We start from the raw sequence: 16884 nt of genomic DNA on the forward strand, positions 1-16884 counted from the left end.
CAGCCTCTTTCCCCCAGCCCTGCCTCTTTTCCCCCCAGCCCAGCCCAGCCCCTTTCCCCCCCAGCCCAGCCCCTTTCCAGCCCAGCCTCTTTCCCCCAGCCCTGCCTCTTTTCCCCCAGCCCTGCCTCTTTTCCCCCCAGCCCAGCCCAGCCTCTTTTCCCCCCAGCCCAGCCCAGCCTCTTTTCCCCCCAGCCCAGCCCAGCCTCTTTTCCCCCCAGCCCAGCCCAGCCTCTTTTCCCCCCAGCCCAGCCCAGCCTCTTTTCCCCCCAGCCCAGCCCAGCCTCTTTCCCCCCCAGCCCAGCCTCTTTCCCCCCCAGCCCAGCCCCTTTCCAGCCCAGCCCCTTTCCCCCAGCCCTGCCTCTTTTCCCCCCAGCCCAGCCTCTTTCCCCCCCAACCCAGCCCCTTTCCAGCCCAGCCTCTTTCCCCCCCAGCCCAGCCCCTTTCCAGCCCAGACTCTTTCCCCCCCAGCCCAGCCCTTTTCCAGCCCTGCCTCTTTCCCCCCCAGCCCAGCCCTTTTCCAGCCCAGCCTCTTTTCCCCCCAGCCCAGCCCAGCCTCTTTCCCCCCAGCCCAGCCCAGCCTCTTTCCCCCCCAGCCCAGCCCAGCCTCTTTCCCCCCCAGCCCAGCCCCTTTCCAGCCCAGCCTCTTTCCCCCAGCCCTGCCTCTTTTCCCCCCAGCCCAGCCTCTTTCCCCCCAGCCCAGCCCAGCCCCTTTCCAGCCCAGCCTCTTTCCCCCAGCCCAGCCCAGCCTCTTTCCCCCCCAGCCCAGCCCCTTTCCAGCCCAGCCTCTTTCCCCCAGCCCTGCCTCTTTTCCCCCCAGCCCAGCCCAGCCCAGCCGCTTTCCAGCCCAGCCTCTTTCCCCCCCAGCCCAGCCCCTTTCCCCCCCAGCCCAGCCCCTTTCCAGCACAGCCTCTTTTCCCCCCAGCCCAGCCCAGCCTCTTTCCCCCCCAGCCCAGCCTCTTTCCCCCCCAGCCCCTTTCCAGCCCAGCCTCTTTCCCCCAGCCCTGCCTCTTTTCCCCCCAGCCCAGCCCAGCCTCTTTCCCCCCAGCCCAGCCCAGCCTCTTTCCCCCCAGCCCAGCCCAGCCCAGCCCAGCCCAGCCTCTTTCCCCCCCAGCCCAGCCCCTTTCCAGCCCAGCCTCTTTCCCCCAGCCCTGCCTCTTTTCCCCCCAGCCCAGCCCAGCCCCTTTCCAGCCCAGCCTCTTTCCCCCCCAGCCCAGCCCCTTTCCAGCCCAGCCTCTTTCCCCCAGCCCAGCCTCTTTCCCCCCAGCCCAGCCCAGCCCAGCCTCTTTTCCCCCAGCCCAGCCTCTTTCCCCCCAGCCCAGCCCCTTTCCAGCCCGGCCTCTTTCCCCCAGCCCTGCCTCTTTTCCCCCCAGCCCAGCCCAGCCTCTTTCCCCCCCAGCCCAGCCCCTTTCCAGCCCAGCCCCTTTCCAGCCCAGCCTCTTTCCCCCCCAGCCCAGCCCCTTTCCAGCCCAGCCTCTTTCCCCCAGCCCTGCCCCTTTTCCCCCCAGCCCAGCCCAGCCCCTTTCCAGCCCAGCCTCTTTTCCCCCCAGCCCAGCCCAGCCTCTTTCCCCCCCAGCCCAGCCCCTTTCCAGCCCAGCCCAGCCCCTTTCCAGCCCAGCCCAGCCTCTTTCCCCCCCTTTCCAGCCCCTTTCCAGCCCAGCCTCTTTCCCCCAGCCCTGCCTCTTTTCCCCCCAGCCCAGCCTCTTTCCCCCCAGCCCAGCCTCTTTCCCCCCCAGCCCAGCCTCTTTCCCCCCCAGCCCAGCCTCTTTCCCCCCCAGCCCAGCCTCTTTCCCCCCCAGCCCAGCCTCTTTCCCCCAGCCCTGCCTCTTTTCCCTCCAGCCCAGCCCAGCCTCTTTCCCCCCCAGCCCAGCCTCTTTCCCCCCCAGCCCAGCCTCTTTTCCCCCCAGCCCAGCCCAGCCTCTTTTCCCCCCAGCCCAGCCCAGCCTCTTTTCCCCCCAGCCCAGCCTCTTTCCCCCCCAGCCCAGCCCCTTTCCAGCCCAGCTTCTTTCCCCCCCAGCCCAGCCCCTTTCCAGCCCAGCCTCTTTCCAGCCCAGCCCAGCCTCTTTCCCCCCCAGCCCAGCCCCTTTCCAGCCCAGCCTCTTTCCCCCAGCCCTGCCTCTTTTCCCCCAGCCCTGCCTCTTTTCCCCCCAGCCCAGCCTCTTTTCCCCCCAGCCCAGCCTCTTTTCCCCCCAGCCCAGCCTCTTTTCCCCCCAGCCCAGCCTCTTTTCCCCCCAGCCCAGCCTCTTTTCCCCCCAGCCCAGCCTCTTTCCAGCCCAACCCCATTCCAGCCCAGCCTCTTTCCCCCAGCCCTGCCTCTTTTCCCCCCAGCCCAGCCCAGCCCAGCCCAGCCTCTTTCCCCCCCAGCCCAGCCCCTTTCCAGCCCAGCCTCTTTCCCCCAGCCCTGCCTCTTTTCCCCCCAGCCCAGCCCAGCCTCTTTCCCCCCCAGCCCAGCCTCTTTCCCCCAGCCCTGTCTCTTTTCCCCCCAGCCCAGCCCAGCCTCTTTCCCCCCCAGCCCAGCCCCTTTCCAGCCCAGCCCCTTTCCAGCCCAGCCCAGCCTCATTCCCCCCCAGCCCAGCCCCTTTCCAGCCCAGCCTCTTTCCCCCAGCCCTGCCTCTTTTCCCCCCAGCCCAGCCTCTTTCCCCCCCAGCCCAGCCTCTTTCCCCCCCAGCCCAGCCCCTTTCCAGCCCAGCCTCTTTCCCCCAGCCCTGCCTCTTTTCCCCCAGCCCTGCCTCTTTCCCCCCCAGCCCAGCCTCTTTCCCCCCCAGCCCAGCCCCTTTCCAGCCCAGCCCCTTTCCCCCAGCCCTGCCTCTTTTCCCCCCAGCCCAGCCCAGCCTCTTTCCCCCCAGCCCAGCCTCTTTCCCCCCCAGCCCAGCCCCTTCCCAGCCCAGCCTCTTTCCCCCCCAGCCCAGCCCCTTTCCAGCCCAGCCTCTTTCCCCCCCAGCCCAGCCCTTTTCCAGCCCTGCCTCTTTTCCCCCCAGCCCAGCCCTTTTCCAGCCCAGCCCAGCCCTTTTCCAGCCCAGCCTCTTTTCCCCCCCAGCCCAGCCCTTTTCCAGCCCAGCCTCTTTTCCCCCCAGCCCAGCCCAGCCTCTTTCCCCCCCAGCCCAGCCTCTTTCCCCCCCAGCCCAGCCTCTTTCCCCCCCAGCCCAGCCCTTTTCCAGCCCAGCCTCTTTTCCCCCCAGCCCAGCCTCTTTCCCCCCCAGCCCAGCCCAGCCTCTTTCCCCCCAGCCCAGCCCAGCCTCTTTCCCCCCCAGCCCAGCCCCTTTCCCCCAGCCCAGCCTCTTTCCCCCAGCCCAGCGTCTTTCCCCCCCAGCCCAGCCCTTTTCCAGCCCAGCCTCTTTCCCCCCCAGCCCAGCCCTTTTCCAGCCCAGCCTCTTTTCCCCCCCAGCCCAGCCCTTTTCCAGCCCAGCCTCTTTTCCCCCCAGCCCAGCCCAGCCTCTTTCCCCCCCAGCCCAGCCTCTTTCCCCCCCAGCCCAGCCTCTTTCCCCCCCAGCCCAGCCCTTTTCCAGCCCAGCCTCTTTTCCCCCCAGCCCAGCCCAGCCTCTTTCCCCCCCAGCCCAGCCCAGCCTCTTTCCCCCCCAGCCCAGCCCAGCCTCTTTCCCCCCAGCCCAGCCCAGCCTCTTTCCCCCCCAGCCCAGCCCAGCCTCTTTCCCCCCAGCCCAGCCCAGCCTCTTTCCCCCCCAGCCCAGCCCAGCCTCTTTCCCCCCCAGCCCAGCCCCTTTCCCCCAGCCCAGCCTCTTTCCCCCAGCCCAGCCTCTTTCCCCCCCAGCCCAGCCCTTTTCCAGCCCAGCCCTTTTCCAGCCCAGCCTCTTTCCCCCCCAGCCCAGCCCTTTCCAGCCCAGCCTCTTTCCCCCAGCCCAGCCCTTTTCCAGCCCAGCCTCTTTCCCCCCCAGCCCAGCCCCTTTCCCCCCCAGCCCAGCCCCTTTCCCCCAGCCCAGCCCTTTTCCAGCCCAGCCCCTTTCCAGCCCAGCCTCTTTCCCCCCCAGCCCAGCCCCTTTCCAGCCCAGCCTCTTTCCCCCAGCCCAGCCCCTTTCCAGCCCAGCCTCTTTCCCCCCCAGCCCAGCCCAGCCTCTTTCCCCCCCAGCCCAGCCCAGCCCAGCCTCTTTCCCCCCCAGCCCAGCCCTTTCCAGCCCAGCCTCTTTCCCCCAGCCCAGCCCTTTTCCAGCCCAGCCTCTTTCCCCCCCAGCCCAGCCTCTTTCCCAGCCCAGCCTCTTTCCCCCCCAGCCCAGCCCAGCCTCTTTCCCCCCCAGCCCAGCCCTTTTCCAGCCCAGCCCCTTTGCAGCACAGCCTCTTTCCCCCCCCAGCCCAGCCCCTTTCCAGCCCAGCCTCTTTCCCCCCCCAGCCCAGCCCCTTTCCAGCCCAGCCTCTTTCCCCCAGCCCTGCCTCTTTCCCCCAGCGGGGGAAACCAGAGGCTTAAGCCACACAGCTCACCTGAGTTCCAAACAGGGACCATAATGGGCCTTGGCTCACCTGAGGGACTCACCTGAGAGACTTACCTAAGCCTAACCACAACTCACCTGAGAGACTTACCTAAGCCTAACCACAACTCACCTGAAGGACTTACCTGAGAGACTGCAGGATGGCGTTCATAAAGCATGTGTTGCCTAGGTTACGTAATCCCATGGCAGAGAGAGCGGAGGCCCCACCCTGAGAAGAAGGAGACAGACCATAGCTGATCCATTATGAAGCAACAGTGCACACAGACAGGGAAACTGCCATTCCTCTATTAGAAGGGTTACAGAAGTTGGGGCAGCCATCATAAGTAGTCTGAGGGTGTCAAAGCAGACATGACAGCTAGACTGTTTAGTTAACAGTCAGTCTACAGCCTACACCAGCTAGACTGTGTTTAGAGAACAGTCAGTCTGGGGTCTACACCAGCTAGACTGTGTTTAGAGAACAGTCAGTCTGGGGTCTACACCAGCTAGACTGTGTTTAGAGAACAGTCAGTCTGGGTCTACAGCAGCTAGACTGTGTTTAGAGAACAGTCAGTCTGGGTTTACAGCAGCTAGACTGTCATAGTCGTCTAGCCCAGAGCTCTGCTGACAATACAGAAACTGAGCTTGTACTACAACATTTCAACAAAGACATTCCATCTATGCCCTGCAGTATGTTGTCAAACTCAGCAGTTTAAATGGAATTGAAGAAATAACAAGCTTGTCGCGGTCTGTAAACTGGTAGCCATTTGGGTTGTCGCAGTCTGTAAACTGGTAGCCATTTGGGTTGTCGCAGTCTGTAAACTGGTAGCCATTTGGGTTGTCGCAGTCTGTAAACTGGTAGCCATTTGGGTTGTCGCAGTCTGTAAACTGGTAGCCATTTGGGTTGTCGCAGTCTGTAAACTGGTAGCCATTTGGGTTGTCGCAGTCTGTAAACTGGTAGCCATTTGGGTTGTCGCAGTCTGTAAACTGGTAGCCATTTGGGTTGTCGCAGTCTGTAAACTGGTAGCCATTTGGGTTGTCGCGATATTACGGTAATATCATTGATGACCGACGGCTACAGTCGATGGTGACGACATCGTGATGTGACAGACAATAGTCTAACCTATTCGAACCTGACTGGCGCTGGGCATTAAAGAGCACCAGTGACAGTCAGAGTAACTCATCTTATTTCTATTGGCTATTTGCTGTCCAATCAGAAAATATTATTTCTCCGTCTCTGATGCATAGACAAACTATTCATGTATTTTAATATAACACTTAAAAACGTACGCTATATTCCCTTCTCTCATTTGATTGGCTATGAATATGACTCAGTCTTTCATTGGTTTATGACTGCATGGCTTTCTCCAGATTAAACTGTGGGACCCATCTCATCCAAAAAAAGTTGACTCGAGACGGCCAAAAAGCACCTGGATAATCATTAAAACTCTTGGAAGAATATTCTACGGACAGATGAGTCAAAAGTATAACATTTTGGACGACATGAGTCCCATTATGCCTGGTGAAAAACCAAACACTGCATTCCACAGGAAGAATCTCATAGCAACGGTAACACATGGTGGTGGTAGTGTGATGGTTTGAGGAGGCTTTGCTGCCTCAGGACCTGGACGACTTAATAGAAGGAGCCATGAATTCTGCTCTGTATCAGAGAATGTCAATCCATCAGTCTGGGAGGTGATGCTGAAGCCAGCTGGGTCATGCAGCAAGACAATGATCCAAAACACAATTAAGTCCAAATGAAAATGGTTAAGAAGCAACAAATTTGACGTTTAGGAACGGCTTAGTCAAAGTCCAGACCTAACCCCAATAGAGATGTTGTGGAAGGACATGAAACGACCAGTTCATGATTGAAAACCAACAAATGTTGCTGAGTTAAAGCAATTCTGCATGGAAGAGTTGGCCACAATTCCTTCAGAGACATGAGACTGATCAACAACTACAGGAAGTGTTTGGTTGGTCCACAACTACAGGAAGTGTTTGGTTGGAGTCATTGCAGCAAAAGGTGGAACAACCAGTTATTGAGTGTAAGTGGGCAATTACTTTTTCCACACAGGGGCATTGGGTGCTGCAATTACTTTTTCATAGCTTTGTTATTTAAATAAATATGTAATTGTTGTTTTATTTGTTCACTCAGGTTCCCTTTATCTAATACTAGGTGTTGGTTGAAGATCGGACAACATTCAGTATCAAAAATAAGCAAAAGTAGAGAAAATTATAAAGGGGGCAATACTTTACTAACATATGGAATTAATTTAAGGACAAACCAAGGATAATTTAGCCATTTGATTTAGAATTTTAAAGACCACTTGAAGATTCAAAAAAAAAAAATATATATATATATTATTATCTATTAGCCCATAGAAACACATTGCATAACAGATTCACTACATCCTACAAAACAATCTAAAGGAAGTTTGTCCTGAAGTATCTGTATCTGAGAGACATAAGATCAGGAAACATCTAGTTTTTACATCTGGCAAATAAAACCAATCAAATCGTGGAACACTCACATTGTCCTTCAACAGTTTACTGGTAGGAGAGTTGCTTTCCAGAAGTTTCCTCTTTGTCCGTCTGTCAACAGCCAGCGGAGAGCTGTAGGAGATAAATAACATTCAGTCTCAACTGACAAAAGCACAGTGTTATAATTAAGCAATAATGCCCGAGGGGGTGTGGTATATATATGGTCAATATACCACGGCCAAGGGCTGATGTTAAGCACGACTCAACGCAGAGTGCCTGGATACAGCCCTTAGCCGTGGTTTATTGGCCACATACACCACAAACCCCCCTGAGGTGCCTTATTGCCATTATAAACTGTTTACCAACGTAATTAGAACAGGAAAAATATACGCGTAGTATACAGTCTGAAATATCACGGCTGTCAGCCAATCAGCATTCAGGGTCGAACCACCCAGTTCATAATGTAAATTATATCAGTTAGACGAGAGCTTCTCTGTCTGTAAACAGCCAATGGAGAACTGGAAGACATTGCATTATAGATATATCATTAATGATAAGTAGGCTGTGCAGAATAGGGCTTTGTCCCAAATGACACCCTCTATCAGGGATTATCAACTAGATATATCATTAATGATAATTAGGCTGTGTAGAATAGGGCTTTGTCCCAAATGATACCCTCTATCAGGGATTATCAACTAGATTCAGCCGTGAGATTATTTTCTTCAGCGGATTGTTCAGGGGCTGGAACATAATTACAAATCATTTTTAAATCAGCAAATTGACCTCAAGAAGCACAAACAGATGTTTTGACTAAAACAATTCTCAAACCTTGATAACATATACAGTGCATACAGAAAGGATTGTTTTTCACCCCTCAATCTACACACTCAATCCCCATTATGACAAAGCAAAAACAGATTTATTTATTTGCAAATTTATTACAAAATATTACATTTACATACGTTTTCAGACCCTTTGCTCAGTATTTTGTTGAAGCACCTTTGGCAGCAATTACAGACTCAAGTCTTCTTGGGTATGATGTTACAAGCTTGGCACACCTGTAGTTGGGGAGTTTCTCCCATTCTTCTCTGCAGATCCTCTCGATCTCTGTCAGGTTGGATGGGGAGCGTCGCTGCACAGCTATTTTCAGGTCTCTCCAGAGATGCTCGATCGGGTTTAAGTTTGGGCTCTGGCTGGGCCACTCAAGGACAATAAGACTTGTCACGAAGCCACTTCCGCGTTGTCTTGGCTGTGTGCTTAGGGTCGTTGTCCTGTCGGAAGGTGAACCTTCACCCCAGTCTGAGGTCCCGAGGGCTCTGGAGCAGGTTTTCATCAAAGATCACTGAACTTTGCTCCGTTCATCTTTCCCTCGATCCTGACTAGTCTCTCCCAGTCCCCGCTGCATGAACTGCCACCACCATGATTCACCGTAGGGATGCTGCCACCACCATGCTTCACCGTAGGGATGGTGCCAGGTTTCCTCCAGATGTGACCTTGGCATTCAGGCCAAAGAGATCAATCTTGGTTTCATCAGACAAGAAAGTTGTTTCTCATGGTCAGAGTCACTTTCAGGGCCTTTTGACAAACCAAGCGGGCTGTCATGTGCTTTTTACTGAGGAGTGGTTTCCATCTGGCCACTCTACCATAAAGGCCTGATTGGTGGAGTGCTGCAGAGATGAAAGAACCTTCCAGAAGGACACCATCTCCACAGAGGAACTCTGGAGCACTGTCAATTACCATTGGGTTCTTGGTCACCTTCCTGACCAAGGCCCTTCTCCCCCAATTGCTCAGTTTGGAAGATTCTTGGTGGTTCCAAACTTCTTCCAGTTCAGAATGATGGAGGCCAGTGTGTTCTTGGGGACCTTCAATGCTGCATAAATGTTTTGCTACTCTTCCCCAGATCTGTGCCTCGACACAATCCTGTCTCTGACCTCTACAGACAATTCCTTCTACCTCATGGCTTGGTTTTTACTCTGACATACACTGTCAACTGTGGTACCTTTATATAGACAGGTGTGTGTCTTTCCAAATCATGTCCAATCAATTGAATTTACCACAGGTGGACTCCAAGTTGTAGAAGCATCGAGGATGGTGAATAGAAACAGGATGCACCTGAACTCAATTGAGTCTCTTAGCAAAATGTCTGAATACTTAAATAAAAAGGTGTTTTTTTTATATTGAATATACCTGCAAAACAAATCTAATAAAGACAGTTAGATGTCCACTCTAGCTGGAACACATTCCTCATTTACTTTCCTTCTTAGAATTTAAAAAGCTTTTCTAGCTATTTGTAACTGTGACGTGTTAGTCAGCCTGTCAGTCACCGTCTGTCCCCGTGCGGTTATTTAAACGTGCCTTCAAAATAAATGTCCCACAAGCGGTGGGAGTTCAATCATTACACAACGGACAGTATTCATTGGGCTTTTAATTTGAATAACAAATACGTTGATCAAACCTTTACTATCGCAAACTCGTCGCCTCTCCTGAGCCCGTTGGGGAGTTGCAGCGATGAGCCAAGATTGAAAAAGGGGGGTATGTAAAGAAAAAAGTATTTCATGAGAATACTTCATTCATTCAGATCTAGGATGTGTTATTTTAGTGTTCCCTTTATTTTTTTGAGCAGTGTATAACCATATACCATTTCAGAAGCACATGTGTAAGAATGATGGACTGTACCATCCCCACAGCCTCCACAATGGATCAGTCCACTCAGAGAGGAGCCAATCAGCCAGCTGTCTTGAACACCATGATATTTTTACGCTTATTTTTGGGGCGGCTGCTCAACTAAAAGAAATCTCGGTCGACCAGCAAACAGCCTATCGACCAAACAAACGACCAGTCGACTAAATGCGATCAGCCCTAATATTCATTAGTTGCACACTAGAGCAAAATGTTTGGCATTTGGCAATACAAATTAGGGTTTTGCTTGGACAAATTCAGTTAGGTCCCTTCACGTTCTGTTCGCTCCTATTTGATTCTTAGTGAAAACACCCCAGTTGGCAAACAGTAGCAAATGACAAGACATTGTAGGGTCATCCTGCTAATGAATACTCACTTGTCCAGACTCCGTAGATGCTCTCTCACCTTCTGCACATGTCCTAGCTTGGTGTCGTTCACTACAAAGTCATCACACCTGTAACTACAGAGAGAGAGAGAGGTCAACGCCACACCTGTGACAACAGAGACAGGACTGGCTGTATGCAGTAGAGTCACTATGACGTAATAAGTACGCAAGGGCCAAGATGTTTCTGAATCCTGTGCCACAGTTCTCAGGTAAAGTCACTGCACAATGGCCTCTACTAGTCTAGCAAACACAGCTATCAAGCTAAGCGGTCCACTCACCAGAAGAGACTGTAGCTGCTACAGACGAGGCGGCCCACTCACCAGAAGAGACTGTAGCTGCTACAGACCAGGCGGCCCACTCACCAGAAGAGACTGTAGCTGCTACAGACCAGGCGGCCCACTCACCAGAAGAGACTGTAGCTGCTACAGACCAGGCGGCCCACTCACCAGAAGAGACTGTAGCTGCTACAGACCAGGCGGCCCACTCACCAGAAGAGACTGTAGCTGCTACAGACCAGGTGGCCCACTCACCAGAAGAGACTGTAGCTGCTACAGACCAGGCGGCCCACTCACCAGAAGAGACTGTAGCTGCTACAGACCAGGCGGCCCACTCACCAGAAGAGACTGTAGCTGCTACAGACCAGGCGGCCCACTCACCAGAAGAGACTGTAGCTGCTACAGACCAGGCGGCCCACTCACCAGAAGAGACTGTAGCTGCTACAGACCAGGCGGCCCACTCACCAGAAGAGACTGTAGCTGCTACAGACCAGGCGGCCCACTCACCAGAAGAGACTGTAGCTGCTACAGACCAGGTGGCCCACTCACCAGAAGAGACTGTAGCTGCTACAGACCAGGCGGCCCACTCACCAGAAGAGACTGTAGCTGCTACAGACCAGGCGGCCCACTCACCAGAAGAGACTGTAGCCGCTACAGACCAGGCGGCCCACTCACCAGAAGAGACTGTAGCTGCTACAGACCAGGCGGCCCACTCACCAGAAGAGACTGTAGCTGCTACAGACCAGGCGGCCCACTCACCAGAAGAGACTGTAGCTGCTACAGACCAGGCGGCCCACTCACCAGAAGAGACTGTAGCTGCTACAGACCAGGTGGCCCACTCACCAGAAGAGACTGTAGCTGCTACAGACCAGGTGGCCCACTCACCAGAAGAGACTGTAGCTGCTACAGACCAGGCGGCCCACTCACCAGAAGAGACTGTAGCTGCTACAGACCAGGCGGCCCACTCACCAGAAGAGACTGTAGCTGCTACAGACCAGGCGGCCCACTCACCAGAAGAGACTGTAGCTGCTACAGACCAGGCGGCCCACTCACCAGAAGAGACTGTAGCTGCTACAGACCAGGCGGCCCACTCACCAGAAGAGACTGTAGCTGCTACAGACCAGGCGGCCCACTCACCAGAAGAGACTGTAGCTGCTACAGACCAGGTGGCCCACTCACCAGAAGAGACTGTAGCTGCTACAGACCAGGCGGCCCACTCACCAGAAGAGACTGTAGCTGCTACAGACCAGGCGGCCCACTCACCAGAAGAGACTGTAGCTGCTACAGACCAGGCGGCCCACTCACCAGAAGAGACTGTAGCTGCTACAGACCAGGCGGCCCACTCACCAGAAGAGACTGTAGCTGCTACAGACCAGGCGGCCCACTCACCAGAAGAGACTGTAGCTGCTACAGACCAGGTGGCCCACTCACCAGAAGAGACTGTAGCTGCTACAGACCAGGCGGCCCACTCACCAGAAGAGACTGTAGCTGCTACAGACCAGGCGGCCCACTCACCAGAAGAGACTGTAGCTGCTACAGACCAGGTGGCCCACTCACCAGAAGAGACTGTAGCTGCTACAGACCAGGCGGCCCACTCACCAGAAGAGACTGTAGCTGCTACAGACCAGGTGGCCCACTCACCAGAAGAGACTGTAGCCGCTACAGACCAGGCGGCCCACTCACCAGAAGAGACTGTAGCTGCTACAGACCAGGCAGCCCACTCACCAGAAGAGACTGTAGCTGCTACAGACCAGGCGGCCCACTCACCAGAAGAGACTGTAGCTGCTACAGACCAGGCGGCCCACTCACCAGAAGAGACTGTAGCTGCTACAGACCAGGTGGCCCACTCACCAGAAGAGACTGTAGCTGCTACAGACCAGGTGGCCCACTCACCAGAAGAGACTGTAGCTGCTACAGACCAGGTGGCCCACTCACCAGAAGAGACTGTAGCTGCTACAGACCAGGTGGCCCACTCACCAGAAGAGACTGTAGCTGCTACAGACCAGGCGGCCCACTCACCAGAAGAGACTGTAGCTGCTACAGACCAGGCGGCCCACTCACCAGAAGAGACTGTAGCTGCTACAGACCAGGCGGCCCACTCACCAGAAGAGACTGTAGCTGCTACAGACCAGGCGGCCCACTCACCAGAAGAGACTGTAGCTGCTACAGACCAGGCGGCCCACTCACCAGAAGAGACTGTAGCTGCTACAGACCAGGTGGCCCACTCACCAGAAGAGACTGTAGCGGCTACAGACCAGGCGGCCCACTCACCAGAAGAGACTGTAGCTGCTACAGACCAGGCGGCCCACTCACCAGAAGAGACTGTAGCTGCTGCAGTCCATGCAGACCAGGTGCTGAGCGTTCTTCTCCTGCTCCTCACATCTCTTCTGACCAGCACCTCCCGTCACCTGACTCTGGCTGTCCTCATAGTGCTGCTTAGCATGAGCATTCACATACCTGGAGAGAGAAAGGTTGACTGCATTAAACACAACACATGCACTCAACTACAGTTTTACATCGGTTAAGGCAATATCACTTTCGCAATAGTCACATGGACCTTCATACGCATCTAAAAGCTGAAATGGGTCCTGTTGAAATAGATGACCAACTATCTACTGCAAGTAGCTACAATGATTGCATGTCAATACTAACCTCCCACAATGCACATTGAGACAGGTGAGACATACCCAAGGACTTTTGTTTGACCTGCAGACTAGAGAGAAGAAGAGACGTTAGACGCTATGTAACGTTAGGACATTCATAGCTCTCAAACCCTTCTTCACCGTATGTGGGGTTTTCAGAGGTTACATTGGCCCACATTTGGCTCCGTATGAACCAGTGTAATCCCCACTTATTTTTCCCCACGATGCGTATTAAAGTAGTGGCGAGAGGCACACACAGCTTGTAAAATAATCAGGATATCATTCTGCCAGGTAGGCATAGGCTACTTATATATATATATATATATATATATATATATATTTAAAAAAAAAAAAAAAAAAATTGATTGACTTCCTTGTATGAACTATCTATGAAATTGCTGCTTGTTGCGTTTATATTTTCTTCAGTGTAAATGTTAACTAGCTCCAAAGTAGCCTATGCCTAACTGGCAGAATGATATCCTGATTATTTTACCAGCTGTGTGTGCCTCCAGTTCATGAAATACGCTTCCTCCCCACCAGTTAGGCTCACACAGGTTTTCGGAGCATGATAGATCGCTAATTAGAACAGGTGGCCACTTTTCCCGACTGTCTCAGTAAATAAGCGATGTAACGTGGAGATATGTGGTTGGGGACAAGATGGTGGAGTGAGTGGTCGCATTAAACTGAGCTCCTGATCTTTAAAGTGAATTCAAACCATAATTTGAGTTTCACGACGAACTCAGTTAAAATTACATTTTTTTTTGCGGTCTTTAAAAATTAAAAAAATTGTTTGATGGTTTGGGTTGTAATTATTTTGTCCAAGACGGATGGTTTATCTAGAATAATTTACCCAAGTCAGTCACTTTTTCTTCTAATAACCTAAAAAAAAAAAAAGTAAATTCTGTTATAATTTAGATTTGTTTGGAGGAATTAAACGTATTATATTCGGAAATCACAATTAGTGAAAGACTACGATCATGGAGGTTAACAGGCTATTGATTTTGAGTCGTTAGTGGGAGCTTTTAGAGTTAAATGGTTGAAATGATGTCTGTCTAATCCTACCTCTATGTGGTATCATATCCCAAACTGTTTAATAAACTTGGACTCCTAACGAAATGTGATTTTGACTCTAGCAAATTAAATGTCAAATTGTTTAAGTTACACCAGCAAATGTTATTTTTCTGGAAAATTATAATCAAGGACAATTTTTCCCCCAAAACATTGATTTTGAATAATATAGTTTAAAAATGAATAGGAAATCCATTTTCAAAGGCCTTTGGTTTGACAAGATTATTCATTTTGTATGTGATTTGGTAGACAACACTGGGGAGTTCTTACCATTTGATGAGTTCATTGGTACATTTCAGGTTAATATTATTCAGAGAGAATATATGGAAGGTTTGCAAAGCAATTCCACTTCCTTTACTTGGACTTATTAAGAACACTTTGTTATGAGGTTCTCTCTTTTCCAAGTTTACAAATTAATTACTAATCTTTTTGGATTAAAAAAATGCAACAATAAGTGGATATGATTGGCAGTTAAGTAATTTTTGGTGATTATAGTTAAATATAATGCTATGGAAGGGACCAACCCATGCTATGGTCAAATGCGACTACCTTTTGCCTTACTTGCCCAGTTATTCCATAAATTAAACTAAATTTTACAATATTTTCTTACATCTATCCTGTAAATGATTTCTTGCACAAAAGATTCCATCTTGACCAAATGCCTTGTTTGTTCTGTTCCTCTGATTCAGAATCTATAGAGCATGTATTGTCTTCATGCCACCATTCTAGTAAACTATGGATTGAAATTCATTAACGGTTGTGTAAAAAAATCTCCAGAATTACCTGTTTACCTTTGATGATGTTAAATGACATTACGCTTATCCTTGTAATTCCGATCATAACTATTTTTTAAACATTATTATTCACAAATTTAAATGGGGTGGAAAATGTCCTTATTTTGTAGGGGGGGGGGGGGTTTCTTCATTGAACTGATAGAATTTTATAAATCCCTCAAACTTGTGAAACTTAAAAAGTTGGGAAAATGATTAGAAGTCATGTCTCAATGTCTGTTAATGTCTCATTGCCTTGTCACATATTAATGATGTCCTGGTGTTCTATTATTTCATTTGTGTCATTGTATTCACAGGAATGTCCCTGTATGGATGTGTAATATTGTTATTGTTGCTATAAATAAATGAAAACATGGCGATATGTCCGTGTGGGAACACCAAACCCTAACAATGGGAGTAGTTTTTATTTATTTATTTTTTTTAAATACGTTTTTTGAAATATAAGGAACTATAAGGAAATATAAGCAAACTATGCGTGTTAATGTTTAAACAAGCGTCCCATCTCTTAAAGACAACTCGACCAGTCAGAAGATACTATCAAAGATGTGTGTAACTAAACCAAGAGAGAGCACAGCCTGTCGTTTCCAATGGGAGCAAATGAGTCAGAGGGAAAAACAAGCAAGGAAGTGGGCAGAGTTAAGCACGAGATAGCGAGATCCTATTGGCGAGTTCTAGAATATATCTGCATATTTCCGTTAGGGAACGCCTTCTCTGAAGTGCCGAGTGTGCAATAACTAAATTCGCCTTTCCACTCCTAAACAACGCAATTTTAAACTTTTGCAAAACTTAGTCCACTCTGTTCATAATATTTTAGTTTTGGGAAATTAAAACAGTATTGAGATCAAACGTTTCAGCGATGATAAAATGTGCAAAATGTCAGCCAAACTCCACCTAGTTCCATCTTCTCCCACTGCCGGCCAGTGGGCTTCCTCTCACTACCATATTTGTGTGAAGCGGATGCTTCACATTTATACATCCGATGAAATATCTGCCTCATTATGCTCTATGTGATAATACCGTTAAGCGATGAGTGTTAATGTTTAGACTAGTGTCGGGGGTCTTAACGCAACTCCCCCGGTCAGGAGTTACTATCGTGAATAGGCGTCAATGAATGGGGCAGCACATTCACACGCCATGAAAATAGATGAGTCACCATCAAGTTGGTTTCATTATAGAAATATCTGAATATTATTAAATCAATGAAGGTGCATCGCATAACGTTGGTGCAAAATGTGTAAAAATGTGTGCGGGGCAAATAACTTCACAAATCAAGAGACAGCCAGGGGAAACTGTAGAAAAACAAGTCCTAGTCAAGACAAGTAGCTATCAGGTGGGCTAGTTAGCTAACTAAATGTGGTTATTAACGTTAGCTACCAGAATGAAATGTATACTAACTCACCGCTGCAACACCAGGAGGATGGGGAACCATGGGGGAAGCTTGAGGAATCTATGGTAATGCAAACATTGGAGTTCAAATGAGGGCACTCCATCAAACTAGATTAGGGTAGCTAGCTAACGTCTCCCGAGTTTCAGTAGTGTTGTTGCGCTAGCTACGTAGCAGCTTTGGCAAAAGATAGCTAATTAGCTGTTGTGTCGTGATTAAATTGTTGCTTAATTAGCGAGCTAACGTAGCAACAGACCATATTATAAATAGATGTTTATCTTCATTTGAGACCATTTCGATGGGAGCCACGTTCAAAACAAAACCTATCACGTCCACAAAAAAAGAAAGTGTAAACGAGTCAAACGCTCCAAAAACATTTAAGAGAATTTAGAGGAAGTGACGTATTAGCGAAAACAACTCGAGTTGTTAGTGATTGGTTAACCGTGTTATCCGTCAACATCCCGCTTTCTCTCAGAGGTTAAAAACTAAATCCGTGTTTTAATTGGCTCCAGCGTGACCTCCCTATTATTTGAAGGGTTTTATTGTCCAAAGCAAGAGGGTCTGTCACATTTTGTCTTACCCTGCTCAAACCTTATTTGTAGCTGATCAAACCAGCAAGGATATCAACAAAACTTTTATAGACTTTATATGGGAAAATAAACAACACAAACTTGAGAAGCCTGTAATATCAAACCAAAGAGCTGATGGTGGGCTTGAAGTACTAGATTTCATTGATATCAACAATACCTTTAAAGTAAACTGGATAAAAT

General features: G+C 50.6%; 1 protein-coding gene across 2 annotated transcripts in view; it reads right to left on the reverse strand.

The window, feature by feature from the left end:
- usp3 (ubiquitin specific peptidase 3) overlaps positions 1-16506 on the reverse strand; it is a 48314-nt gene extending 31808 nt beyond the window's left edge. The window contains exons 1-6 of one of the 2 annotated variants that reach the window (XM_036968742.1): positions 16130-16506; positions 12882-12942; positions 12543-12686; positions 9946-10029; positions 6941-7022; positions 4559-4641 (exon numbers count right to left, since the gene is read on the reverse strand). In XM_036968742.1, coding sequence (XP_036824637.1) covers positions 4559-4641; positions 6941-7022; positions 9946-10029; positions 12543-12686; positions 12882-12942; positions 16130-16220 — 545 coding nt within the window. In that variant the 5' untranslated portion in view covers positions 16221-16506. The remainder of the gene's footprint in view (positions 1-4558; positions 4642-6940; positions 7023-9945; positions 10030-12542; positions 12687-12881; positions 12943-16129) is intronic. The other variant, XM_036968743.1, reaches the window with a different exon arrangement.
- Positions 16507-16884: the final 378 nt, after the last annotated feature.

Source organism: Oncorhynchus mykiss, chromosome 30, assembly GCF_013265735.2.
Source record: "Oncorhynchus mykiss isolate Arlee chromosome 30, USDA_OmykA_1.1, whole genome shotgun sequence".
Lineage (NCBI taxonomy): Eukaryota > Metazoa > Chordata > Actinopteri > Salmoniformes > Salmonidae > Oncorhynchus > Oncorhynchus mykiss.